This window comes from Oncorhynchus tshawytscha, linkage group LG03, assembly GCF_018296145.1.
Source record: "Oncorhynchus tshawytscha isolate Ot180627B linkage group LG03, Otsh_v2.0, whole genome shotgun sequence".
Classification (NCBI taxonomy): Eukaryota; Metazoa; Chordata; class Actinopteri; order Salmoniformes; family Salmonidae; genus Oncorhynchus; species Oncorhynchus tshawytscha.
The window spans coordinates 16549495-16573095 of NC_056431.1; the positions used below are offsets into that span (position 1 = coordinate 16549495).

Below are 23601 nucleotides of genomic sequence, written 5' to 3' on the forward strand. Positions count from 1 at the left end.
CTTAATAGCCTATTTAATGACAATTAATTCTAATGACAACACACTGTGATGATTAATTCATCAGTATTTTAACCCTTGTTCTAACTACATGCTCCAAGCGTATTTTTCATTTATTTTGAGTCTGCTGTAAATGGGTTAGGCATATAATGTTTTCAGCACACTGTGGCCTTGTAAAAACAGCACAATCAAAATAAGAAAGATCCGAAATGATCCAACTTCGCTTTCCCTTTGCCTCGGCCTGAGTTCCTCAGAAACATATTAGAGAGATGCAGTGGAGCGCATTTTGTCAAAGCAATCGCAACCCGAATCGGGATGACCAAAATGTATTGACATTGTTGCACAGAAATGGCCTATGTCATCTTGAACTGCTGCTTGTGAAAGAGGCTTCTGTCAAGAAGTCAACATCAGGTCTCATTGACCACCAGCAGTTGGTTGAATGGATTTCACTTTCAAGAACATGAAGTCTAGTTTATCTTTAATTGAAAACAATTCCAGAACAAAGGTTGTTCCATGTTTTTATTCAGTAAAAGTGGCATCGGTATTGTTTCATTTAAACTGGTAGATAGAGATGGACATGTTTTTCCAATACTGTCCTCAGAATTCACTTTTACAGGCTTTCTTGATAACTTTCTTTCTTGAGGTCAATAAACCTCAGTGTGTCTTTCTCTTTCTCTTATAAAAGGTTTCATTGTATAATGAACACAATATTATTTTCAGTTTCTGTACATTTCACCTCAGAGGGCCTTGGGAGAATTTTGCTCTCAATGTATGAGACCCGTGGTGTAAATTGTTCTTCCACCATGCCCATGATACACAGGCAATTTGTTGCCGAGGCAATAACAATCTTATTGACTAATTGGCCCTGCCGATTACATTTCCCCAGATAATAAAACGATTCTCATTTGCAATGGAAAAAGTTGCAGCAACCATTGCTGACAACATTGCTTTGCACTATTGCATTAAAACAAATTGCCAGTGTTGCGAAGGCCTTTAGGTCTTAAAGCTTAAAGTTCTATAAAATGTAATGCACCTTGAAACGTTCAACCTACAAACTATACGTCATTCATAACTGCTGTCAAAAAAGGGTTATTGAATACCTGCATTTTATATGGTCAATGCATGTAATTAACTCAGTTTGTAAACTACGGGGAAATGTTCTTATCCCTCATACACACAGCAATAACAGCCAGCAGCACTGTTTCTATGAGCCAACTTCAGTCTTATTTGTTATATATGAACCCAGGGTGGGTCCAGCCACATAAGAGGTGAAGAAGTGGGGAGGCCAACAGGAAAGGATATGAGGCTATGGCACAGAGAGCAAATAAGTCTGAAGGAACCAGGGCCAAGCTTTTGGGCCTCATGGCAGGGTAGAGCCTTGGCCCTGATTCCACCTCAATGTAGATCTTTGGGATTAACACCCCCAGTCAGAGGGGTGTCTGGTTGAGATTTTGAGAACACTGTCTGTGCAGGCTGGGGGAGTGTTTGTTTGTGTGTGTGTGTGTGTGTGTGTGTGTGTGTGTGTGTGTGTGTGTGTGTGTGTGTGTGTGTGTGTGTGTGTGTGTGTGTGTGTGTGTGTGTGTGTGTGTGTGTGTGTGTGTGTGTGTGTGTGTGTGTGCATAGGTTTTAGGGGATATCTAATAAGGCAGCTGCAGGGGGATTACTGAACACCCAATCCCACACACACCATCATGCCCCTAAATGAGGTGTGTGGGGGATGGGGGGACAGACAGAGAGGGTCTGTCTGCTTTATGTAAATGAAGGTGTGAGGAGGTCAATCATTGTTTAACCCCAAGTCCAACTGGCTGCCCTGTGTCTGACCATGACAGGTAGATGAGTCTGATCTGACCAAATATCCCTGATGAGATTTCAATACACAAGTGGTAGCCAAAACGTTGCCATTTCCTACCCTACAGTTATTGGATCTCCAGATATGTTCTTTGCCTGAGTTCAACACTTTTTTATGTGTAGTGTAAACGTGGTTCTAATGGAAAGAGTTGCAAACTGCACATATTGGTTAAAAGATGATACAGTGTTTTGAATCAGATGGAGACTTAAACAGCCAATACCTGATTAAGGAATAAATGCATGAGAGGCAATAGTCGGGTTCAGGGGATGAGTCAAATTTACTAACATGTTCAATGTTAGAATTGAAAGGTTGAATTGGATGATCGTTGTGATTATTACGTAAAGTTTGTTTCATGGATAGCCTTTGCCATTAATTTGTCTTAAGTGGTGTAATCAGAGAAAATAATGTGGGAGCTGACTAAAGTCAATAACATGAAGCCTGACATGATAAAGCACCGTGAGTTCCTGTCCCCGAATTGCCTTACAGAGAAATAAACTTGCGCGTAAAAGGAGAGAGCATAGGCTATTAGCTTTACGCGTCGACTGAATGGTGCATCATGGTAGCACACCATTGAAATCTGTGATCAAACATATGTCAACTTTTGTGCTGATAACACATAATTAATGAAACAAATTGGAATGAAAAACGCTTTAAAAAAGTATCTAATGCTCTTGTATTTCACCTTTCCCGAATCAATAACAAAAATGTTTTCTGTTTTTTGAAGGCTCTCCATTCTGCTATCCACACATAATGTCAAATTAACACTATAGACATGTATCTTGAAGGTCAAAAGCCTCCCTCCAAAGACACAGTTGTAAATATCCTAACGGTTCCAACTTGGCCATTCATCTTTACGCGCGCCTTAACAGCCCCCATTGATTTCTCTAATTACACCCATGGTATCCCAGAGGCTGCAAACTACACATGTCCCCTAATCGACACCAATGACTTTATGGAAGACATATACAGACGAGATGGAGTCGACAGGAAAGGAAATAATTGCTTTTACGCAGTGCAATAGGCTAGAGAGTCAGGTGCACACTAAAGACGCATGGCTTCGCGTTCACCTCAAATACATTAGATACTGAGGCTGCATGCTAAAATCATTTCAAAATCACATGCAAGTAGCAAAACATTCAGTGGGTTCCACATGGAGGACATTAACTCGACTTATACTATACTAAGCTCGAACATTCATCCGCTTAAACATGAAAAGCATTACCTGAAGATATGACCACCAATAGAAAAAGCTGAAAATTCCTCGTCTGGTTCATGGTTTAGTATGAATCCCTTTTAGTTCGAAGTCTAACTGTTATAGCGACGCTTTAATAGCGAGCTTCACTCCTTAAAATGTATTAAATAAAAATACCAACAAAAATCTCAAAAAAACATTTCCGCAGTTTCAGTTCCACTGTCCATCGAACGGCTGGCTTCTGGAAGAGGCTGCTTTGAGAATGTTCTGTTTGCTATTGTAGAACGGCCCTCGCTGGGTTCTGTGGCTATTAGTTATGCGTAAGGTATTGTTGTCCCCGCTGACATCCCGGTCAATGAATGGACACCGATACAACAATAGAACTGGCCAGCGGAGACTGGGGGCATGTAAACGAGCCAATGGCAGGATGGGGGCCAGTCGAAAGGGGTGGCCCCTTCTAAACCGCAAATCATCACTTGAGGGAACTTGCTATGAAGAGGCTCCAGAAGCCAAATATTGTCTTGATATACAGGTCATCATCATTCTATTGTCAACCTACTCCACCATACATACACTTTAATGCTGTTATAGTGGTTATTGCTGTCAGTTGTTGAGGTGCTGATGATTACTGGCAATGACAATGTTACTGGTACTCCACTAACCACTTTCCAAATGACATTGTGAGCATCTGTAAAAAAAAATATATATATATAGAAATGTCCTTGTTTTTGAATGAAAGGCCCACTTTTTGTCCATTAAAATAACATCAAATTGATCTGAAATACAGTGTAGACATTGTAAATGTTTGTAGCTGGAAATGGCAGATTTTTTATGGAACATTTACAAAGGCGTACAGAGGCCTATTATCAGCAACCATCACTGCTGTGTTCCAATGGCACGTTGTGTTAGCTAATCCAAGTTTATCATTTTAAAAGGTGAATTGATCATTAGAAAACCCTTTTGCAATTATGTTAGGACAGCTGAAAACTGTTGTTCTGATTGAAGAAGCAATAAAAACTGGCCTTCTTTAGACAAGTTGAGTATCTGGAGCATCAGCATTTGTGGGTTTGATTATAGGCTCAAAATGGCCAGAAACAAATAACTTTCTTCTGAAACTCATCAATTCTTGTTCTGAGAAATGAAGGCTATTCTATGTGAGATATTGCCAAGAAACTGAAGATCTTGTACAATGCCGTGTACAACTCCCTTCACAGAACAGCGCAAACTGGCTCTAACCAGAATAGAAAGAGGAGTGTGAGGCCCGGGTGCACAACTGAGCAAGAGGACAAGTATATTAGAGTGTCTAGTTTGAGAAACATACACCTCACAAGTCCTCAACTGTCAGCTTCATTAAATAGTACCCGCAAAACACCAGTCTCAATGTCAACAGTGAAGAGGTATCTCTGGGATGCTGGCCTTCTAGGCAGAGTTCCTCTGTCCAGTGTCTGTGTTCTTTTGCTGATCTTTTATTTTTATTGGCCAGTCTGAGATATGTATTTTTCTTTGAAACTCTGCCTAGAAGGCCAGCATCCCAGGGATACCTCTTCACTGTTGACGTTGAGACTGGTGTTTTGCGGGTACTATTTAATGAAGCTGACAGTTGAGGACTCTACACTTTATTTCTGATCAGTTTGATGTTATTTTAATGGACAAAAAAGGGCTTTTCTTTCAAAAACAAGGACATTTTCAAGTGACCCCAAACTTTTGAACGGTAGTGTATATACAGCTCATTCAGAAAGTATTCAGACCCTTTGACTTTTTCCACTTTTTGTTATGTTACAGCCATATTCTAAAATTGATTAAATAAAAAATGTATGCAAATGTATTAAAAATAAAAATAGAAATACATTATTTACATAGTATTCAGCCCCTTTGCTATGAGACTCGAAATTGAGCTCAGGTGCATCCTGTTTCCATTGATCATCCTCGAGATGTTTGATGGTGCAGCTGTATAACTTTTTTGAGAATCTGAGGACCAATGCCAAATCTTTTCAGTCTCCTGAGGGGGGAATAGGCGTTGTTGTGCCCTCTTCATGACTGTCCTGGTGTGTTTGGACCATGATAGTTTGTTGGTGATGTGGACACCAAGGAACTTGAAGTGAAGCTCTTGAAGGTGTGCTCGGCCCTCCTTTTCCTGTAGTCCACGATCATCTCCTTTGTCTTGCTCACGTTGAGTTAGAGGTTGTTATCCTTCAGGAGCAGGACAAGACACCCTCTTTTTGATTGATGACTGACATAAGGGCATGTACTGTACGTGATAGGCCTATCTGGCATTATGATGGTCATAATGATTCTTGAAGGTGTCATAAAGTCTATTTTCTTGGTCAAAGTAAAGTGGCACAGGATAGTCATAATGCTTCATGACAGTGCCATAAAGTGTATCTTCTACAAGTTATTTAAAATACGATGAAAAAACATCACTGTAAAGAATTCATTACAACAACAAAGGATTTAAGAAAGAAACTTTCAAACGAAAGGAAACTTCTTAGCAGCGGATAAACTCATTTGAATAAAAGTCATCATGTTGTTCCTCTTTGGTGTGTTTTTTTCTCTCCTAAAAAAGTGGATTCTTGATGATGAGAAGGGGAAGCATATTGTACTGCAGCTTTACTAAAAACACAGTCATAGTAGCTACAAGCAAGTTGAAGGTCTGTTCAATGAAGACCATTCACCAACTCAAATCATCTCATCATCTCAACTCCACCAGCCTCAAAGAAGTTCTCAACCTTGGGTACAATAACGAATGTTTAAAAAGAAAAACACATTCAGCCACCCTCTGCCCCAACGGTCCTCACTATGGCTCCATTACCAAAGCTGTTGGAATGGAATGCAGTGCGGCTCACAGTAGGACAGACCAGCCAATTAACAGGCATCAGCCCCCCTAACACACACAATACGCACCCCTCTTAAGGGAGAACAACAGGCTAGTAGCAGCGTGCTATTCATTAGGTGGTCTTCTGTTCATATAAAGGGATCTAATTGGGGATCGGTCCAAGTGGGAATGGCCTGGTCTATTATGAGGGAGATATCAACATGCAAAACAAGGATCTGGGAGGAGAATGAGGCATGTTTTTTTTAGCCATCTGAGGGAAGAGGCATAGATCCTACCTACACACAGTTGTTTTGTATCTTCTTAACTAGCTCATTAGTAAGTAGCTCAGTGACTGTTCCTATCCTAATCCCCCTGGTTCTCACCATCATTAAATCTGAGCCTCATCATCCGAGGAAGAGGACCGTTTTCTTCTTCTATGTAATGGTGCTTTTTTACGTGCTTCTACACCTGCATAGCTTGCTGTTTGGGGTTTTAGGCTGGGTTTCTGTACAGCACTTTGAGATATCAGCTGATGTACGAAGGGCCATATAAATACATTTGATTTGATTTAATGAAAGTTAAATTTTGCATCTTTTATCAAGTGAATGAATGAGTATCTATAGAATTGCTTTAGATATATCAAACGTATACGGTCTTTAGAATAGTAGTTCAAATATAATAATATTGCGCAATAATACTTAATAGACAGACGTATTACAAAAATTAACAGATCATCTGGTCACTCATCCTGATCTAAAACCAAACTTACTGTCCCATGCTCCCCACCCACAGTACAACTTTTATTAAACTCACCGTACAATGTACTCCCTCTTAAAAAGTGTTTTACACATCTTGAACACCAAATATGTTTTACACAGTCTGGTAATGGAGTGAAGGTGGTCATGCTTGCCAATTTTACTGGACAACATCAATCAACTGTCCCCCATGGGCTCGTTAAAAATATACTACAGCTGTATCAGCATCTCATATCATATTTTCTCCTAATCTGGCCATTAAAGTTGCTAGGGAGATAGAAAGGACATGAAAATATATATATATAATCAGGGGTCTGGTCCAATTGGGAATGTCCAGAGATATATACATGCAAAGAGTCAGAGAGAAACAGACACAAAACATGTCTACCCATTCCAGTTTAAAAAAAAAAGGTATAGACAGGCACCCCGCAGCCCACACCCCTTTGTGATTTTCTTAGCGAACTCATTAGGCAGCCCAATTCTGATATTTTTCCCACTATTTAGTCTTTCGACCAATCACATCAGATGTTTCACATCAGCTCTTTTTCAGAGCTGATCTGATTGGTCAAAAGACCAATTAGTGGAAAATAAATATCAGAATTGCGCTGCCTGTCTAAGCGCAGCTTTTGTGATTTCTCATTATCATTCTGGTTCTTTTCACCACCATTAAATCAGTTCCTACTGAAAATGTACCTTCATCTGCTGAGCCCAGTATGTTTAAATCTACATACTGCAAGTATCATATGTTGTCAATGTGTACATAATGTTTTGTAGACTCGTCGTGAAGCCGGTCAGGCTTTACTGTGCAACATCACTCAAATATCCCTCGTTGACAATAAACCGCTGTATGATGCAGTAGGTTTAAGAACAAAACATCTAACCTCATATATTGTCCTAATCTAGCCAGTAAAGGTTGGTGTCTCAGAGATCAGATCAGAGAGAGCAGATGGCTTGAAGATGGTTGTTGCTATGGTATTACAGGTCTGGACAGTGCGAAGTTATCCATGTCTTATCGATCAGTGAGGTTATTATGTCTCGAAGGGCAACATCATACATTTCAGAGTGTTTCAGGACTTTATAGAAGAGAAGATAAACTAGTATTGTCTTTTTGGAGTATGTTCATTTACTCAAATCGGTCAAATTCATATTTTGTAGCACATAACATATAAAGAATTGTATCACAATTGACAGGAATTCAGGTCTTCAGAATGAAGTTAGTTTGGATTCAACATTCAAATTACAGGGATGCTCAACACTCAACAAACTGACATGAACCTTCAACCTGTAATGCATCAGATGATGTGAATCAGTACTTTTACCCTGCAGGTACATCAGCTTATAATAGCCTATGATATTTCACCCAAGAGGAAATGGCAAAGGGCATTTCAATCGATAGGAGCACTTTATCCTCCATAGTATGCATACAGAGACTAATAGAGTTATTCCCAGGCCTCTGTGGTTAAACAGTGAGCAGTAAGCATGGCTGTATTGAGAGCCCTTTGTAGCTCATTGTCCGCCCAGCAGTAGCAAAGCTTTATCCTGTTAGCCACATAATGGGGTTTAGGGTTTCACATAGCGACGATCACAGTGGTCTAATCTGAGCTGGCCTGGCAAGACCTCCTCTCACTGCATGCATACGGCTCAGATTTTTACACCATTCCTCTCTACAAGGCTTGTGGTCATGGAGGAAATAGGATGGAGGAGAAGAGTAGAGATAAAGATGAAGATTATTTGCTTCCCCACCTTTGACATTTCCCTGTTTACATTTTAGAAAACCAATATTTCCTGCAGCAGACTACATCAGGAACTTACATTCCATTTCATTGAATAGTAAGTCGTCAGAAAATAAACAAGCTGAGGCGTATAAAGAAGACTAAAAAACAGGGGGCAAAACAACCCAATTACCCAACACCCTGCCCAACCGCCAGTGAAAAAAAGACCACTGATATATGTTCTTGAAATAAAGGTGTCATGTACTGACTTATACTGACAGTGGAATAAAAAGGTCCATGGCAACTGGACCAGATTAACTGGTTTGGAACATATATCCCACTGGGCTGATACAACTACTGTACAATGTAGATCAGACAGAGCTTTAGTGTAAGATGACACTGCTACATAACCTTATGCAGGATACAATGGTCTTGAACAATCATGGGAAACAGTGTTTAAACCCTTTACAATGAAGATCTGTAAAGTTATTTGGATTTCTACGAATTATCTTTGAAAGACAGGGTCCTGAAAAAGGGACATTTCAAAAAAATCCCCTTTTCAGGACCCTGTCTTCAAAGATAATTTGCACAAAGATAATTGTGCAAAGCTGTCATCAAGGCAAAGGGTGGCTACTTTGAAGAATCTGAAATATATTTACATTTGTTTAACAGTTTTTTGGTTACTATATGATTCCATATGTGTTATTTCATAGTTCTGATGTCTTCACTATTAATTCTACAATGTAGAAAATAGTAAAAAATTAAGAAAAACCCTAGAATGAGTAGGTGTCCAAACTTTTGACTGGTACTGTATATATACACACACACAATTGAACAATATTTGCTGCTTTATCTGGCCTGAAAACTTTTCAATACTTCAGAACAAAGACGGGTCAGAGAAAACTATTTTAGGATGTAATTTAGAGCCGCTCTAATACTATTGTTAGGCAGAGAGAAAAGCATGCATTAAATCACACAAGACAACAGAACTTTGGGGAATCTGTTTGTATTTTCCTTCTATAAAACAAGACATTTACAACTGAAGTCACATCCATATAAATTACAACAGCAAACACAATATATTTTAAATACAGATATCCTCTCTTCATTTCTTTGCTCACTTGACCAATAAAGGAACAGACAATATAAATGTCCCTTATATTCACTTGCAGTCCGGTGCATTGAAATAGTGGCCATAAATGTAATATTGCCTACGTTGGGGAACAAATCTACCTACCTTATTTTTACAATCTAACTTCAGGCTGGGAAATCTCAAAATATACACCACTTTATCAACCTACTATCCATACAGTTCACTACTTTTGACCAAGAGCCAAATAGGGTGTAATTAGAGACGCTGACAATAACTCAAGTCTTAACTTTTAAACAGCATTCCCTCTTGGGTCTCCTTTACGTCATGACCACTGATAGGCAATTTGAATAAACAGGTTCCCACCATGTTATTACTAAAGACGTGTCAATTCCAAGACCAGGGTTGCCTTAGCATGATCAAGCCCAATTCACCCTACCAATGGCTAGAACTGGACTCTGTATGCCCTCTACTGGCTGAGAATGCTCAATGCTTTGCTCCAGTCTGTATATCCCTGTTGACTGGATGGCTGTGTGCAAACAATGTCTCCCTTGTACTTTAATGATATATGGGTAGACTCACAATGATATCAGTGCCATCTGAAATATATCTCACCCTCAGGACTAAAATATGAGATCTGAAAATTGTTCTCGCTACAACTTCACATCCCTAGTTGTAAATACAGCTTTACTTCCCAGGTGGGACAATAATTTCTGTCACTCACACAATCTTCAAAAGCAGAACACAAGGCGTTCTCTCGTGACTCTGCTATATAACACTGCAAGATCAAAAACAAGGTATGATGGTAACATAGGCATTTAACAGTGTGGCAACATCATATGAAATTGAAAGAAAATGAAAAGTCCATTGTGCAATTAATTTGTTTTCATATACAAAGTCGAACAACAAATAAAGTGTTAAACTAAGAGGGGAAAAGGCCTCACAGGTACTGTACATGAAAACAAGAACCTAGTAGGTAAGTATGTGCTCCACAGTGAAGTACCTTCCTCTCCTTAAACCCTTCCACTCAACTGGATCTTCTGAACTTTGATCTCTGCCAAAAATTCTTAACCCACTACTGGCCTCAATGTGTGGTGAATGGAAAAACTGGTGATGTGTGACTCAAGTTCCATCACAGTCTACTACTACTAAAGGTCCATCACAGTCATTTCCTTGTGGACCATCCTCCCAGACAAATCACTCCCGTTTAACATGGGAAAAGAGGTATGAGATGAGGTAAATACGCATAAAACATGAGAAAACACATGACATCATACATACCATAATCAACCCCCCTTCTACACGTTTTTCTTTTATTCTTCTGTCAGCCACTTTCTGAGAATCAGTTCTTGAACTGAGAACCCCCAATCACACTTCAAATTCACAAGAACACTACAGGGAATTAAAAACACAATACAACTGATAAATCCTGTATGCAATATGTATGTGTGTCCATGTATGAAAAGTCCTTCCTGGTTGTGATGTAGGGGTGCAGGACTGGGGTTTTATAGGACTCGTGGATTCTCCTTGACTGTCAGTGTCTGTTCCCAGTCACACCCCCCTCCACTTCCTGCCTAACCTAATGTTGCAGGCATAGAAAGATGCCTGAGCAGAGTTCCCACTTCCGTCAGGTTGAAAATAGTGATAGTGATCAAACCATTACATTGCTGATCACCACAGCTCACCATCTGCTCCCAAAACCGATAGTTAACATCATACTCTCCCAAAATCAATAGGAAACATCATCCTTTCCCAGTCAACATCCTCCTTTACCAGAGTCGACATCATCTCCCAGATTTGACATCATCCTTTCCCAGAGTTGACATCATCCTTTCCCAGTCAACATCATCCTTTCTTAGTTGACATAATTCTCTCCCAGATTCGACATCTGAGCTGACATAATCCTCCCGAAGATATCCTCACCCGAAGTCATATTCAATATCATGCTCTCCCAGAGTAAACATCCTCGTTTGGATTGGCTTGCTGAAGCAGTCTCATCCCTATGTGATAGACTTTACCACCAATGTCCAGTTGACAGAATTAATTCCAGAGGGTGAAAAAGAGCAAGAGAGGCATGAAATGCGATCTATTCTAAAGGTTTTCACTGTGACTGTGAGTGATTGGTATGTACCCTTGCAATGTAATGTATGTTACAGTTCGATGATAGACACTTCCCATCACATCAAGGATCACTAGACATCTCCCACTCATGAGATTTTCTGTCTGAAAGCAATGCAAATTATAGAATATATTCACATTGAATGCATAGATCGCAGGTCGGTAATATGCCTTACATGTTGCATACGAATGAAATGCATGGTTTATGACCTACAAACCAGTATGAGTTATATTGGTGAGGCAGAGGCCATGTATATACGAGCAATGAGCAAAGTCCAAGGGGGCTGGGCTGTATGTACCAGGTCCAATAATCCCTGTAGCCAAACTATAGGATGAGAGGGTTGTGTTTAGTTATTGAAGCTGTCCAAAGGCCAGTTGCACAATGGAAATTAATGAAGGTCAAATGTAGATATCGGGTTCACATAAACAAGGATAGTGAGGTGTGGTTACACAGTCAGGGGGCTTTTATAGTGTGGCCAAGCTGTGCTAGGTGGCAGCACAGCGGAGAAGTCCAAAGTGAAGGCAGAATTTTCTGTCTGTTGTTTTCGGTCTAACTTTTCCAATCCCTTCTTCTTGGCAGCTGGGTATCAGTGTTCTAGGGAGCGGAGGCAGCAGCGATGGGGGCAGATCTGGATTGGAGTGGGTGGAGCCTGCAGGTGGTATTAGCACTCGAGGGGCAGAAGGAAGCTCCGTCTGCAGTCCACAGCCTTGGGGCTAGGTGGCTGGGCTCGCTTCCTGCGGAGCTCCTCGCGGCCCAAGGAGCCACTCAGCCGTTGGTACGCAGCCTTGTATTTCTTATCAAACGCAGCTAAAAGACAGAAAGTGCTGTAAGCAATAAGCCTGGTTGGTTTGAAACTATAGTGAAGTTCTAGTATTCCAACTGTGTTTAAAGTGTCAGAGGCTGCTTACCAACGTGATCTCTACCCATGGCAGCCAGCGTGAGGAAGAGCATCTCTCTGTACAGACTCCTGGACACACAACACAAAGTACAATCGATCACAATTGTGCAATCATATAACCAAAACAGTGCCTGGAGAAAATACAGAATCATACCCCTTGACTTATTCCACATTGTTGTGTTACACCCTGAATTCAAAATGGATTAAATACATTTTTTCCTCACCCATTTACACACAATGCCCCAAAATGACAAAGTAAAAACATGTTTAGAAATTGAATTGAAAATGAAATATCTCATTTACATAAGTATTCATAACCCTGAGTCAATACTTTGAAGATGTACTTTTGGCAGCAATTACAGCTGTGAGTCTTTCTGGGTAAGTCTCTAAGAGCTTTCCACACCTGGATTGTGAAACATTTGCCCATTATTCTTTTCAAAACTCTTCATGATCTGTCAAGTTTGTTGTTGATCATTGCTAGACAACCATTTTCATCGGTCTTGCCATAGATTTCAAGTAGATTTAAGTCAAAACTCTAACTCGGACACTCAGGAACATTCACTGTCTTCTTGGTAAGCAACTCCAGTGTAGATTGGACCTTGTGCTTTAGGTTATTATCCTGCTGGTGAAAAGCAGACAATCAGGTATACCTCTGTGCTTAGCTCCATTCTGCTTCTTTTTTATCCTGAAAAACTACCCAGTCCTTAATGATTACAAGCATTCCCATATCATGATGCAGCCACCACTACGCTTGAAAATATGAAGAGTGGTACTCAAGTAATATGTTGTATTGGATTTTCCCCAAACATAACACTTTGTATTCAATACAAAAAGTGAATTGCTTTGCCACATCATTTTTTGCAGTATTACTTTAATGCCTTGTTGCAAACAGGATGCATGTTTTGGTATATTTTTTATTATGTACAGGCTTCCTTTTTTCATTCTGTCAATTAGGTTAGTATTGCGCACTAACTACAATGTTGTTGATCCATTCTCATTGTTCTCCTATCCCAGCCATTAAACTCTGGAACTGTTTTAAAGTCACCATTGGCCTCATAGGGAAATCCCTGAGCGGTTTCCTTTCTCTCCGACAACCGAGTTAGGAACGACGCCTGCATCTTTGTAGTGACTGGGTTTATTGATACACCATCCAAATTGTAATTAATCACTTCATCAAGGATATTCAATGTCATAATATTTTTTTTTTACCCATCTACCAATAGGTGCCCTTCTTTGCGAGGCATTGCAAAACCTCCCTGGTCTTCGTGGTTGAATCTGTGTTTGAAAATCACTGCTCAACTGAGGGACCTTACAGATAATTGTATGTGTCGGGTACAGAGATTAAGTACTAAAAATCATGTTAAACACTATTCATGAAACTTGTGACTTGTTATGCAATTTTTTTACTCATGAACTATATAAAATGCAACATGCAATCATTTGAATGATTTCACTGAGTTACAGTTCATATAAGGAAATCAGTCAATTTAAATAAATAAATTAGGCCCTAATCTATAGATTTCACATGACTGGGCAGGGGCGCCTCTGCCCGCCTCTAATCAGAATGAGTTTTTCCCCAACAAAAGGGCTTTCATACAGAAATACTCCTCAGAAGTTGGGTGTGGAGGTCCTGGGCAGGCGTGGTTACATGTGGTCTGCGGTTGTGAGGCCGGTTGGATGTACTGCCAAATTCTCTAAAACGACGTTGAATTGAGTTTTTATAAGCTTTTAGAGCTTATAGTAGAGGAATTAACATCAAATTCTCTAGTAACAATGGAAATTCCTGCAGTCAACCAACTGCGCATCTGTGGCATTGTGTTGTGTGACAACGGCACATTTTATAGTGGCCATTTATTATCCCAGGCACAAGGTGCACCTGTGTAGTTATTATGCTGTTTAATCTGCTTCTTGATATGTCACACCTGTCAGGTGGATAGAGGAGACATGCTCACTAACAGGGACATAACAAATTTGTGTACAACATTTTAGAGAAATTTGCTTTTGTGCGTATGTAACATTTCTGGGATGTTTTATTTCAGCTAATGAAACATGGGACTAACACTTCACATGCATTTATATATTTTTTCAATATATTTAGGCTTGCCATAACAAAGGGGTTTATTACTTATTGACTGAAGACATTTCAGCTTTTCATTTTTAATTGAGTGTGTAGGCCAGTGACAATTTTTAATTTTTTTGTGTAACAACAAAATGTGAAAAAAGTCAAGGGGTGTGAATACTTTCTGAAGACACTATTACGTACACAAACAAAAAATCCTATCAATAATTGATGATTCAGAGGCAATTTCCTGCACTCACCTTTGTATCTTGGGCGTGCCTGGTTGCTTGGCAATGGTTTCCAGGAAGAGAGTGATTCCCTTGTGTACCTCGTTCATGCCGACCCAGCGCAGCACTTCCTCCAGGAAGGCCAGGGTGAAGGGGTGGTTGTGCCTCCGCCAGCTGTGGTTCCGCATGGGTACGCCACCTGAGTGAGTGAGAGAGTGAGAGCGAGAGATGTAATTCATGAAAGGATCTGAACCTGTATCATCTGACTATTTCCAAGTGAATAACGTGTTTATCTTACTGTGTATCCTCCACAGGATGTAGAGGGGGGGCCAGTAGTCTGTGTCAGGGGTCAGTGTGTCCCACAGCAGCCTCACCCTCACTGCTGAGTTCTCTGAAGTCTGACACACAGACAGGAGCTCAACATTAGTATGAGGACATTATGTATTGTAATATACTAATGCTAATAATCAATCACTAGGCCCCAAGAAAAGCCTGGGAGTGGAGTTACCTGTGCTAGTTGGTTGGCCAGCGGTGAGGAGCGAACCAGCTGTAGCAGATTGCTGGGCAGGCCCAGGCGATGGAAGTACCAAACCATGTTCCAGAAGATGATGGAGTGGCTGTCCAGGAGCTGGCCCTGCGACAGCACCGCCTCACCCTCGTTCTCCAGCAGGCTCTCAAGCTCCTTGCGCAGCACCAATGGGCTCAGGTAGGCCACCGTCACCTGGGGCGACCCGCCCACCGATGATCCCTGGAGTCAATAACACGTTAACTGTGGGTATAGCTAGACTGAATATTTCCCAGAAGCCAACAGATAAAGATGAGAAATAAACCAGTGTTGGTAGAGTACCATGGTAGCGCTGCTGCTCTCAGAATAACTGCTGGTCTCAGAGCTGGAGTCCTCACTCACACCGTTGTGACCCAGGATGGCCTCCTGGTCACCAGGGGACTTGGCTGCGCTTTCCACCTCCTCGTCCATGTTCCAATTGGTACGTTCCAGGCTGTGGTGAGCGTTTTGTTTAAAAAAAAAAAAAATCAGTTTAAGAATCATACAGTCCTCACCATACAATCCTCACCATACATTACACAGTCCTCACCATACATTACACAGTCCTCACCATATGTATTTAGACAGTAAAACCGTAGCTTTACTTTCCAAATACATATGGTGAGAACTGCACATGGCCCTGAATAGACAGATTGAATAAGAATAGGAGTCAAAATGAAGGGATTTTGACTTCTATGGGCCCTGGTCAAAAGTAGTGCACTATATAGGGAATAGGGTGCCATTTGAGACACACATAAATGTTAGGGTGATGAGAGGAGTAGTCCTACCTGCTGACGGGTCCTAGGTCACAGATTTCAGCGTTGAGAAGGGGGACGAAGGTGGTCGAGCAGAAGGGACAGCTGGAGTTGAGGTTGGAGTCGTCAGACGTCCACCCGGCCATTATCTCCTCATCATAGACCAGGGAGTTACAGCTCCGACACAGGGAGCAGCTCGACATCAACACCTCTAGTCCTGCTCCCTCTTGGTTGGTGTCCCAGGACTTGCGGAGAGGAAAGGCCAAATTGGTGGTTTCAGGGAGGTCGACGTCACTCCCCACCGACAGAGAACTCTACAGAGGGAAAGGATGGAGAAACATTAAGTACGTTTTGACAGGTTTGATAACTCTCCCTACATCTGCAAATGCATTTTACCACAGTAAACTAAATCATTTGGGCAATACAGTAGAGTAAGACTATAAGCTACAACAACCCACATGTTGTCCCCTCACCTCAGAGGTAGCAGTGTAGAGCCTCTCCTTAGCCTTCAGCAGGCTCTCAGCCACCTGGGCTTTTCGGGACAGCCTCTGTTCCGACACCCTGCGCACCGGCCCGTTTTCACCCCCCGAGCGCCGAGCGTCTACACTTGCGGCCCGCCGCCCCGAGACTCGATGGCGAGTAGGTGTGAGCAGCTGCTGTAGTTTCCCTGCCAGGCTTCCCCGACTCGGCGGTGACACATTATTGTAGTTCTCGTCCACGGCCTTGCGGCTCACGGTGTCTCTCGGCCCAGGTGGCCTACATTGAGAGAGGAATGGGAGACATACTCTTATAGTATATCTGAATGATATTCAAACTGTAATCCAAAAACATACCAGAACATATCAGTCCCAGCTTCTCCACCCCCTCACCTGCCGTCTCTGTCCTCAGGCTGGCAGCTGCAGTCGGGGTCAGAGACGGCCGTCTCGGCACAGTCTTTGTAGAAGGTGGACAGGCACACCTGGTCGCGGCGCACCAGGACACCACCAGGGGGAAAGGGAGAAGGGGTGGTGGTGTCTCGTGGCCCCATGGGGGGCTTACGGGAGGCAGGATTGCTGCAGCCATTGGCACCTGGGTTCCGGAGCACCGCCTTCATTGAGAGCTTAGACTCTGTGGGGTGGAAATTGTTAGGAGGGTGGTTCCCAAACATTAGACACAGTTGTTTGATGAGAGTGTTATGTTACATTAAACCTTAAATCAAATCACATTTTATTTCTCATATGCGGCAATAACAACAGGAGTAGACCTTACCGGGAAATGCTTTTCACAAGCCCTTAACCAACAATGTAGTTAAAGAAATAGAGTTAAGAAAATATCTACTGAATAAAGTGAAAATACTGGGGGTACCGGTACCGAGTCAATGTGTGAAGGTATAGGTTAGTCAAGGTAATTTGTACATGTAGGTACTGGTAAAGTGACTATGCGTTGATAATAAATAGTGAGTAGCAGCAGTGTAAAAATGGAAATAGTCCGGGTGGCCATTTTATTAATTGTTCAGCAGTCTTATGGCTTGGGGGTAGAAGCTGTTAAGGAGCCTTTTGGACCTAGACTTGGCACTCCGGTACCACTTTCCGTGTGGTAGCAGAGAGAACAGTCTATGACTTAGGTAACTGGAGTCTGACCATTTTTTGGGCTTTCCTCTGACACTGCCTAGTGGCAGTGTCGATGGCAGAAAGTTTGGCCCCATTGATGCACTGGGCCACACGCTCTACCCCCTGTAGCACCTTCCGGTTGGATTCCGAGCAGTTGCCATACCAGGCGGTGATGCAACCGGTCAGGATGCTCTGGATGGGTGTAGCTGTAAAACCTTTGGCCAAATCTTTTCAGTCTCCTTAGGGGGAAAAGGTGTTGTTGTGCCCTCTTCACGACTGTCTTGGTGTGATTGGACCATGATAGTTTGTTGGCGATGTGGACACCAATGAACTTGAAACTCTACCCGCTCCACTACAGCCCCGTCGATGTCAATGGAGGCGTGTTCGGCCCTCCTTTTCCTATAGTCCACGATCAGCTTATTTGTCTTGCTCACGTTGAGGGAGCAACTCACGGCTGGGTTTCCCTTTGTAGTCCGTAACAGTTTGCAAGCCCTGCCACATCCGACGAGCGTCAGAGCTGGTGTAGTAGGATTCAATCTTAGTCCTGTATTGACGCTTTGCCTGTTTGATGGTTCGTCTGAGGGCATAGCAAGATTTATTATAAGCGTCCGGATGAGTGTCCTGCTCCTTGAAGGCGGCAGCATTTAACTTGGTGCAAATGTTGCTTGTAATCCATGGCTTCTGGTTGGGATATGTACGTACGGTCACTGTTGGGACGACGTCGTCAATGCACTTATTGATGAAACCGGTGACTGAGTTGGTGTACTCCTCAATGCCATATAACATTCCAATGACTGTGCTATTTCTATCAAATAGATATCCGTCACTCACTGTCTGTTGAGCCTCTCATGCTGTTCAGGCTGTTGCTCTTCACCATAGACCCCGTCAGCGATTCGTGGCTGGAGCTTTCACTCAGGCCGCTCCAGCTGGACTGACGAATCAGGTTAGATTGTGGGCGGGACCGTTGGTTACTGTCCATTGTATCTTTTTAAAAAGACAAAAACATGTTTCACCTCTATGTTTTAACATATAATGATTTGAATTAAAACCATTAAAAAGGCCACTCTTAAACCAATGACTATTTATTGTTACAAACAATAGTAAAAAACAAATAACATGTAAATATGTCCTGACCTGTCCGCGAGCGTACTGAACCACTCTTCAGCCGTTGTTTGATTGGCTGTCTGAACTGCGCCACGGCCATCAGAACGTTACGCAACTTGGCCCAGCGCAGACGGCCACCCTGATTGGTGGAGGGCCACTTGCTCTCCAGCACTGCCTGAGGAGAGAGGGCCGAGCCAGAGGTGAGTCAATATGGAGAGAAAAAAGACAACACTTCAGATGGGATCACAGACGGGATTCAACTCTATTTTTAATTGAAGTAAATAATGTCTCACCTTGTTGTAGTATGCATAGGTGATGGTGTTGGGTGTGATCCCAGCTTTCTTCATCTCCAGAAGTACCCTAACAGCGAGCACAGGCTGCCCGTACTGCCCACACAGCTGCATCAGGATCCTGTAACACACCTCATCTGGTAGTACCACCTTCCTGGTCTCCATGTGCTTGAGCACCTCATATGCCGTTTGCAAGGCACGCACCTTGGCACTCTCCGCCCGCACAAAGGTGGGCAGATATATGAACCACAGCCCATAGCAGTGGCCCAGCAGGCATTTGGACCACATGTCGGGCACTGCCGAGTATATCTGTGCCCGCTTCTGTGCCAGCTTAATCTCCTAAAGGAGAGAGAGGGATACAGAGGAGTTAGGTCATCCAATCTAGATTTACTAAATCCGTAATAATGTGGTTCCTATGTGTCCTAGTAGGAGAACTTAACAACCCTGAAGGGTGCTTGGGGTATTCACCCAATATTCACCCGCAGCCGCCACTGTGCTTCTGCTTTTAAATATTGAATGAAGGATGAAATATGAATGCTCATTAAATTCAAAATGGCACAGAAAAACAGTGAAGCATGTTCCCTCTTTAGCTGTGGAAAATGGGGTTATCATAAAGCTAACTGGGGAGTCTTGAACAGATCAAGTTGATTGATGCTAATACAAATCAAATCAAAGTTTATTTGTCACGTGCGCTGAATACAACAGGTGTAAGACCTTACAGTGAAATGCTTACTTACAGGCTCTAACCAACAGTGCAAAAAAGGTATTAGGTGAACAATAGGTAAGTTAAGAAATAAAAACCAAAGTAAAAAACCAGTGAAAAATAACAGTAGCGAGGCTACATACAGGCACCAGTTAGTCAGGCCTATTGAGTTAGTATGTACATGAATGTATAGTTAAAGTGACTATGCAGATATGATAAATAGAGAGCAGCTGCAGCGTAAAAGAGGGGTTGGGGGGGGGCACACAACACAAATAGTCCTCAAAAGGTTCAACAGCTGCAACATCGAGAGCATCCTGACTGGTTGCATCACTACTTAGTATGGCAATTGCTCGGCCTCCGACCACAAGGCACGACAGAGGGTAGTGCGTACGGCCCAGTACATCACTTGTTTTGATTTGCAGGCAGGGTAATGCCCTTAATAAAATAATAAAGATTTAAATTAAACTGCGTGAGTCAGCCTCTTAATATTATTGTATAGTTGTGTTGGCTTTCAACGGGGTTGCAGTGTGTTTTAAGGGGCTCTGGCACAGCATGTTGGGGTCTGTACCTGTTTAGTCCGTCGCGGGGCAGGGCTGCTCGGGGCACTCCCCTTGGTAGGGACACGTAGCTGGTCCTGAGGCCGGTCAAAAAGATCCATGCAGAGCACAGGGAATGTCTCATAGCTGTAAACAGACAAACACGCTGTCACTGGTCACAGCATCAGACAGAATAAAGTGCCGGGGCCCTTATTTGTGCTCATCTAGAATCAGATCAACCCTCTTATTCGTTATAATTTAAAAGACTAAACTGATCCTAGTCCCAGCCCTACTTTGAGAAGCTTAGTGAACACGAACTCTGCTATATGTAGAGCCTGTGTTACCTGTAGTGAGTGGGGCACTCTGAACCGTCTGGCTCCTGGGGTTCCTCTGGGGGCATGATGAAGACCGTGTGCTCCCCACTGTGGGCCTCGTCCAGGTCTATCAGACGCACCTCCTCAGGCTTCTCCACATCCGACTGCTTACACACACCGCGCATATACATATATATATATATATATACACATACATACACACACACGCCGCAAACACAGGTCACATACACAGAAATACACAAACATTGACAACATAAAGGGCAGGAATGGGATCACACACATTTCTATTAGTTGTGCAAATACAAAAAGGCTCATCCGGTTTCAGTATTAGAATCAACACACTAAAAGCTTCCATAAGATATGGTGCGTCACTAAACATCCTGTAAAACAAGAAGATGTGATTCTGACCTTCTGGACACACTCGTCGAAGAACTCCAGACAGGCATGGCGATCACTGACGAAGGAGCACTCCTCGATGAACTGAGTGAACATCTGGGTCCTGGTCAGCTGGGTGTAGAACTTCTGGTGGGTGCGTTCACGAGACTTCAGGAAGCCTGCAAGAGCCAGGGAGGGGTTAACTTCAGACACACATTAAAACACTAGCTTCACAGGGGTGTTGCTTATGGACACAGTAAGTAGGTGAGGTAAAACACCCACACACACATACTCAGCTAGAATGTTATATAATATTTGTGTACATCTAAAAAAATATGAGTCACACACACAGGCAACCACCCCCTCCCACCCACACTGACCCTGCAGGTTGAAGAGGGAGCTGCAGTCGGTAGTCCTGTCTGAAGGGGCCTGGGTGATGGGCAGGAGGTAGGCGCGGTAGCCCCTGAGCAGGCAGCTCATGAAACGCAGGAATGCCTCCTGGATCTCCAGCTCCAGCTGCTTCTGACGCCCGTAGATCAGGTCATAGTCCGTCAGCAGGAACTCCAGGGTGGCCTCCTCTTGGCCAGTGGTGTAGACTGATGGAGGGGAATGTGGAGGGGGGTTGGTTTGTGGGAGAGGGAAAGTTATGGAAATGGGGGTAGTGGTGGAGAGGCAGAGAGAAAATTATGAAGATACAAAGCATTGGCACATAGAATTATCAAGAGTCAGATGTATTGCACCAATATGTTTTAGCTTGTACTCATTTTCCAGCATCAGTCCCTAGATGGGCTTCAGAATAAGTAGGCTAGATTATGTAAAATGATTGAAAGAAGGGGGATGAGAAGAGAATGCATGTCATGCATGGTCTCCAGCCATCACTCACTTTTCTCCAGTGTCTTCATCAAGTTGGTGAGGGTATTCACCAGCATCTTGCCTTGCTTCCTTGGTAGTGATCGCCATGACAACGGCTTCTTGTCCTCTGCTCTGCAGGAGAAGAGAAAACAAAACTATGGATTTCATACTTTCAAACGTGCGTATGTTTGGTTTGTTGCTTCCTCTTCCATCAGTTGCATTCTGGTCCAGGACTTCAAGGTCAGTGTACTCACTGAAAGATGGTGTTGGTGTCCAGGTCAACACACACCACGTCAGTAGGGGGGTCATAGAGGTCAAAGTAGCTGGAGTGGACGCCCACAATGAAGGGCATGGGGGCACACAGTACGTCTGCCAGCCGCAGCGGGCACAGGGGGATGTACGGGCAGTGCCAACGCAGAGGGAACGTCATCTAGAGGGATAGAGTGCATTCTTTTATTTTTTACATTATTTAACTAGGCAAGTCCGTTAAGAACAAATTCTTATTTACAATGACGGCCTAGGAACAGTGGGTTAACTGCCTTGTTCAGGGGCAGAACGACAGATCTTTACCTTATCGGCTTGGGTATTCGATCTAGCAGCCTTTCGGTTACTGGCCCAACGCACCAATGACTAGGCTACCTGCCGTCCCCTTGGAATGAGTGTGTGTGTACGTATATGTCTTTGTATGTGTGTATGGCGGTGTGTGTGTGTAGGTTTGGCGTGTGTGTGACTCACAGATACCAGGGCCTCGCTGACGGAGGTGAGAACGTCGGGGCGGAGGGAGTGTAGCAGTAGTTTGTGCTCCGTCAGCACAGCCAGCAGCAGGACACAGGCGTTCTCAGGGCCCAGGTTCTGCAGCAGCTTCACAAAGCTGGCACCACTACAGACAGAAAAGAACAGCCTCTTTATCAATTAATTATTGTTTTAATGGATTCACTTCAATATGATAATAGAAATCCCTCAGGGGAAAGGCATGTTTGGAACAATAGAGCCTAAGGCATGTTTGGAACAATAGAGCCTAGTGCAGAAGAACGCATTCCACTACAGTTTATTGCGACTCGACCTAATGCAGATTTACTGTACTGACCTGAGTAGTAAGGGGGAGGAGACAGGCTGACAGAGGAGAAGGTTGTCATAAGGGGAGAGCTGAAATGACACACAAACATTTTTCATTAACAAATCAACATGGTGGACAATAATCTATAGGTCTAAGGAACAAAGTTTAGCCATGCTTCAATTTCATAGACCACCATTCACCAAATTGATATCTGTTGATTTGAAACAAGCCATTAGGAATCAAGTTTGAAAAGCCCCATGAGACTCGATTAGAGTTTTCTAGAAATCCCCAAACAACTTAAACAATCATCTCTACTTTCTAGAGCCAGAAGGATCATTCAGTGATAAATTATTTTGAATCCACAGTAAATTATCGATTGTTTTGATTGGGTGTTATTTTTACCCTGTCCATCTGCACACACTAACCAGTGAAACCATCAATTCATTAAACGCCCATTTCCTGTGGGGGAGGAAGTCAAATCTTTAGTGAGAAACACCACAATGCTACTGGTGTCAAGCTCAAATAGAACTCAAGCTGAGGTTCTGCTTGTAATGCACACAGAGCAAGATTTTGTTCTAAACTAGCACTAAAACACCTGATTCAGCTAATAATCACTGTCATGCCTTACTTGAATTAGGTGTTTTAATGCTGCCTTCTGTATAGCCCTGAGCTAAACCAATGCTTAGCAAGGTTTTCCACTCCACCCGTCTGATGCTTTAAAGTGCTTTGATGTGTTAATAAGGAATAAAGA

General features: G+C 42.8%; 1 protein-coding gene across 4 annotated transcripts in view; it reads right to left on the minus strand.

The window, feature by feature from the left end:
* Positions 1–9307: 9307 nt before the first annotated feature.
* Positions 9308–23601, minus strand: part of LOC112228648 (DENN domain-containing protein 4B) — a 35346-nt gene continuing 21052 nt past the window's right edge. For 3 of the 4 annotated variants that reach the window (XM_024394149.2, XM_042310822.1, XM_024394158.2), the window contains exons 8-27: positions 22881–22939; positions 22529–22673; positions 22048–22223; positions 21825–21925; positions 21322–21537; positions 20975–21120; positions 20576–20712; positions 20264–20378; positions 18996–19331; positions 18733–18877; positions 18430–18582; positions 16879–17116; positions 16483–16765; positions 16043–16323; positions 15558–15708; positions 15219–15458; positions 15009–15108; positions 14744–14909; positions 12435–12493; positions 9308–12333 (exon numbers count right to left, since the gene is read on the minus strand). In XM_024394149.2, coding sequence (XP_024249917.1) covers positions 12188–12333; positions 12435–12493; positions 14744–14909; positions 15009–15108; positions 15219–15458; positions 15558–15708; positions 16043–16323; positions 16483–16765; positions 16879–17116; positions 18430–18582; positions 18733–18877; positions 18996–19331; positions 20264–20378; positions 20576–20712; positions 20975–21120; positions 21322–21537; positions 21825–21925; positions 22048–22223; positions 22529–22673; positions 22881–22939 — 3393 coding nt within the window. In that variant the 3' untranslated portion in view covers positions 9308–12187. The remainder of the gene's footprint in view (positions 12334–12434; positions 12494–14743; positions 14910–15008; positions 15109–15218; positions 15459–15557; positions 15709–16042; positions 16324–16482; positions 16766–16878; positions 17117–18429; positions 18583–18732; positions 18878–18995; positions 19332–20263; positions 20379–20575; positions 20713–20974; positions 21121–21321; positions 21538–21824; positions 21926–22047; positions 22224–22528; positions 22674–22880; positions 22940–23601) is intronic. The other variant, XM_024394167.2, reaches the window with a different exon arrangement.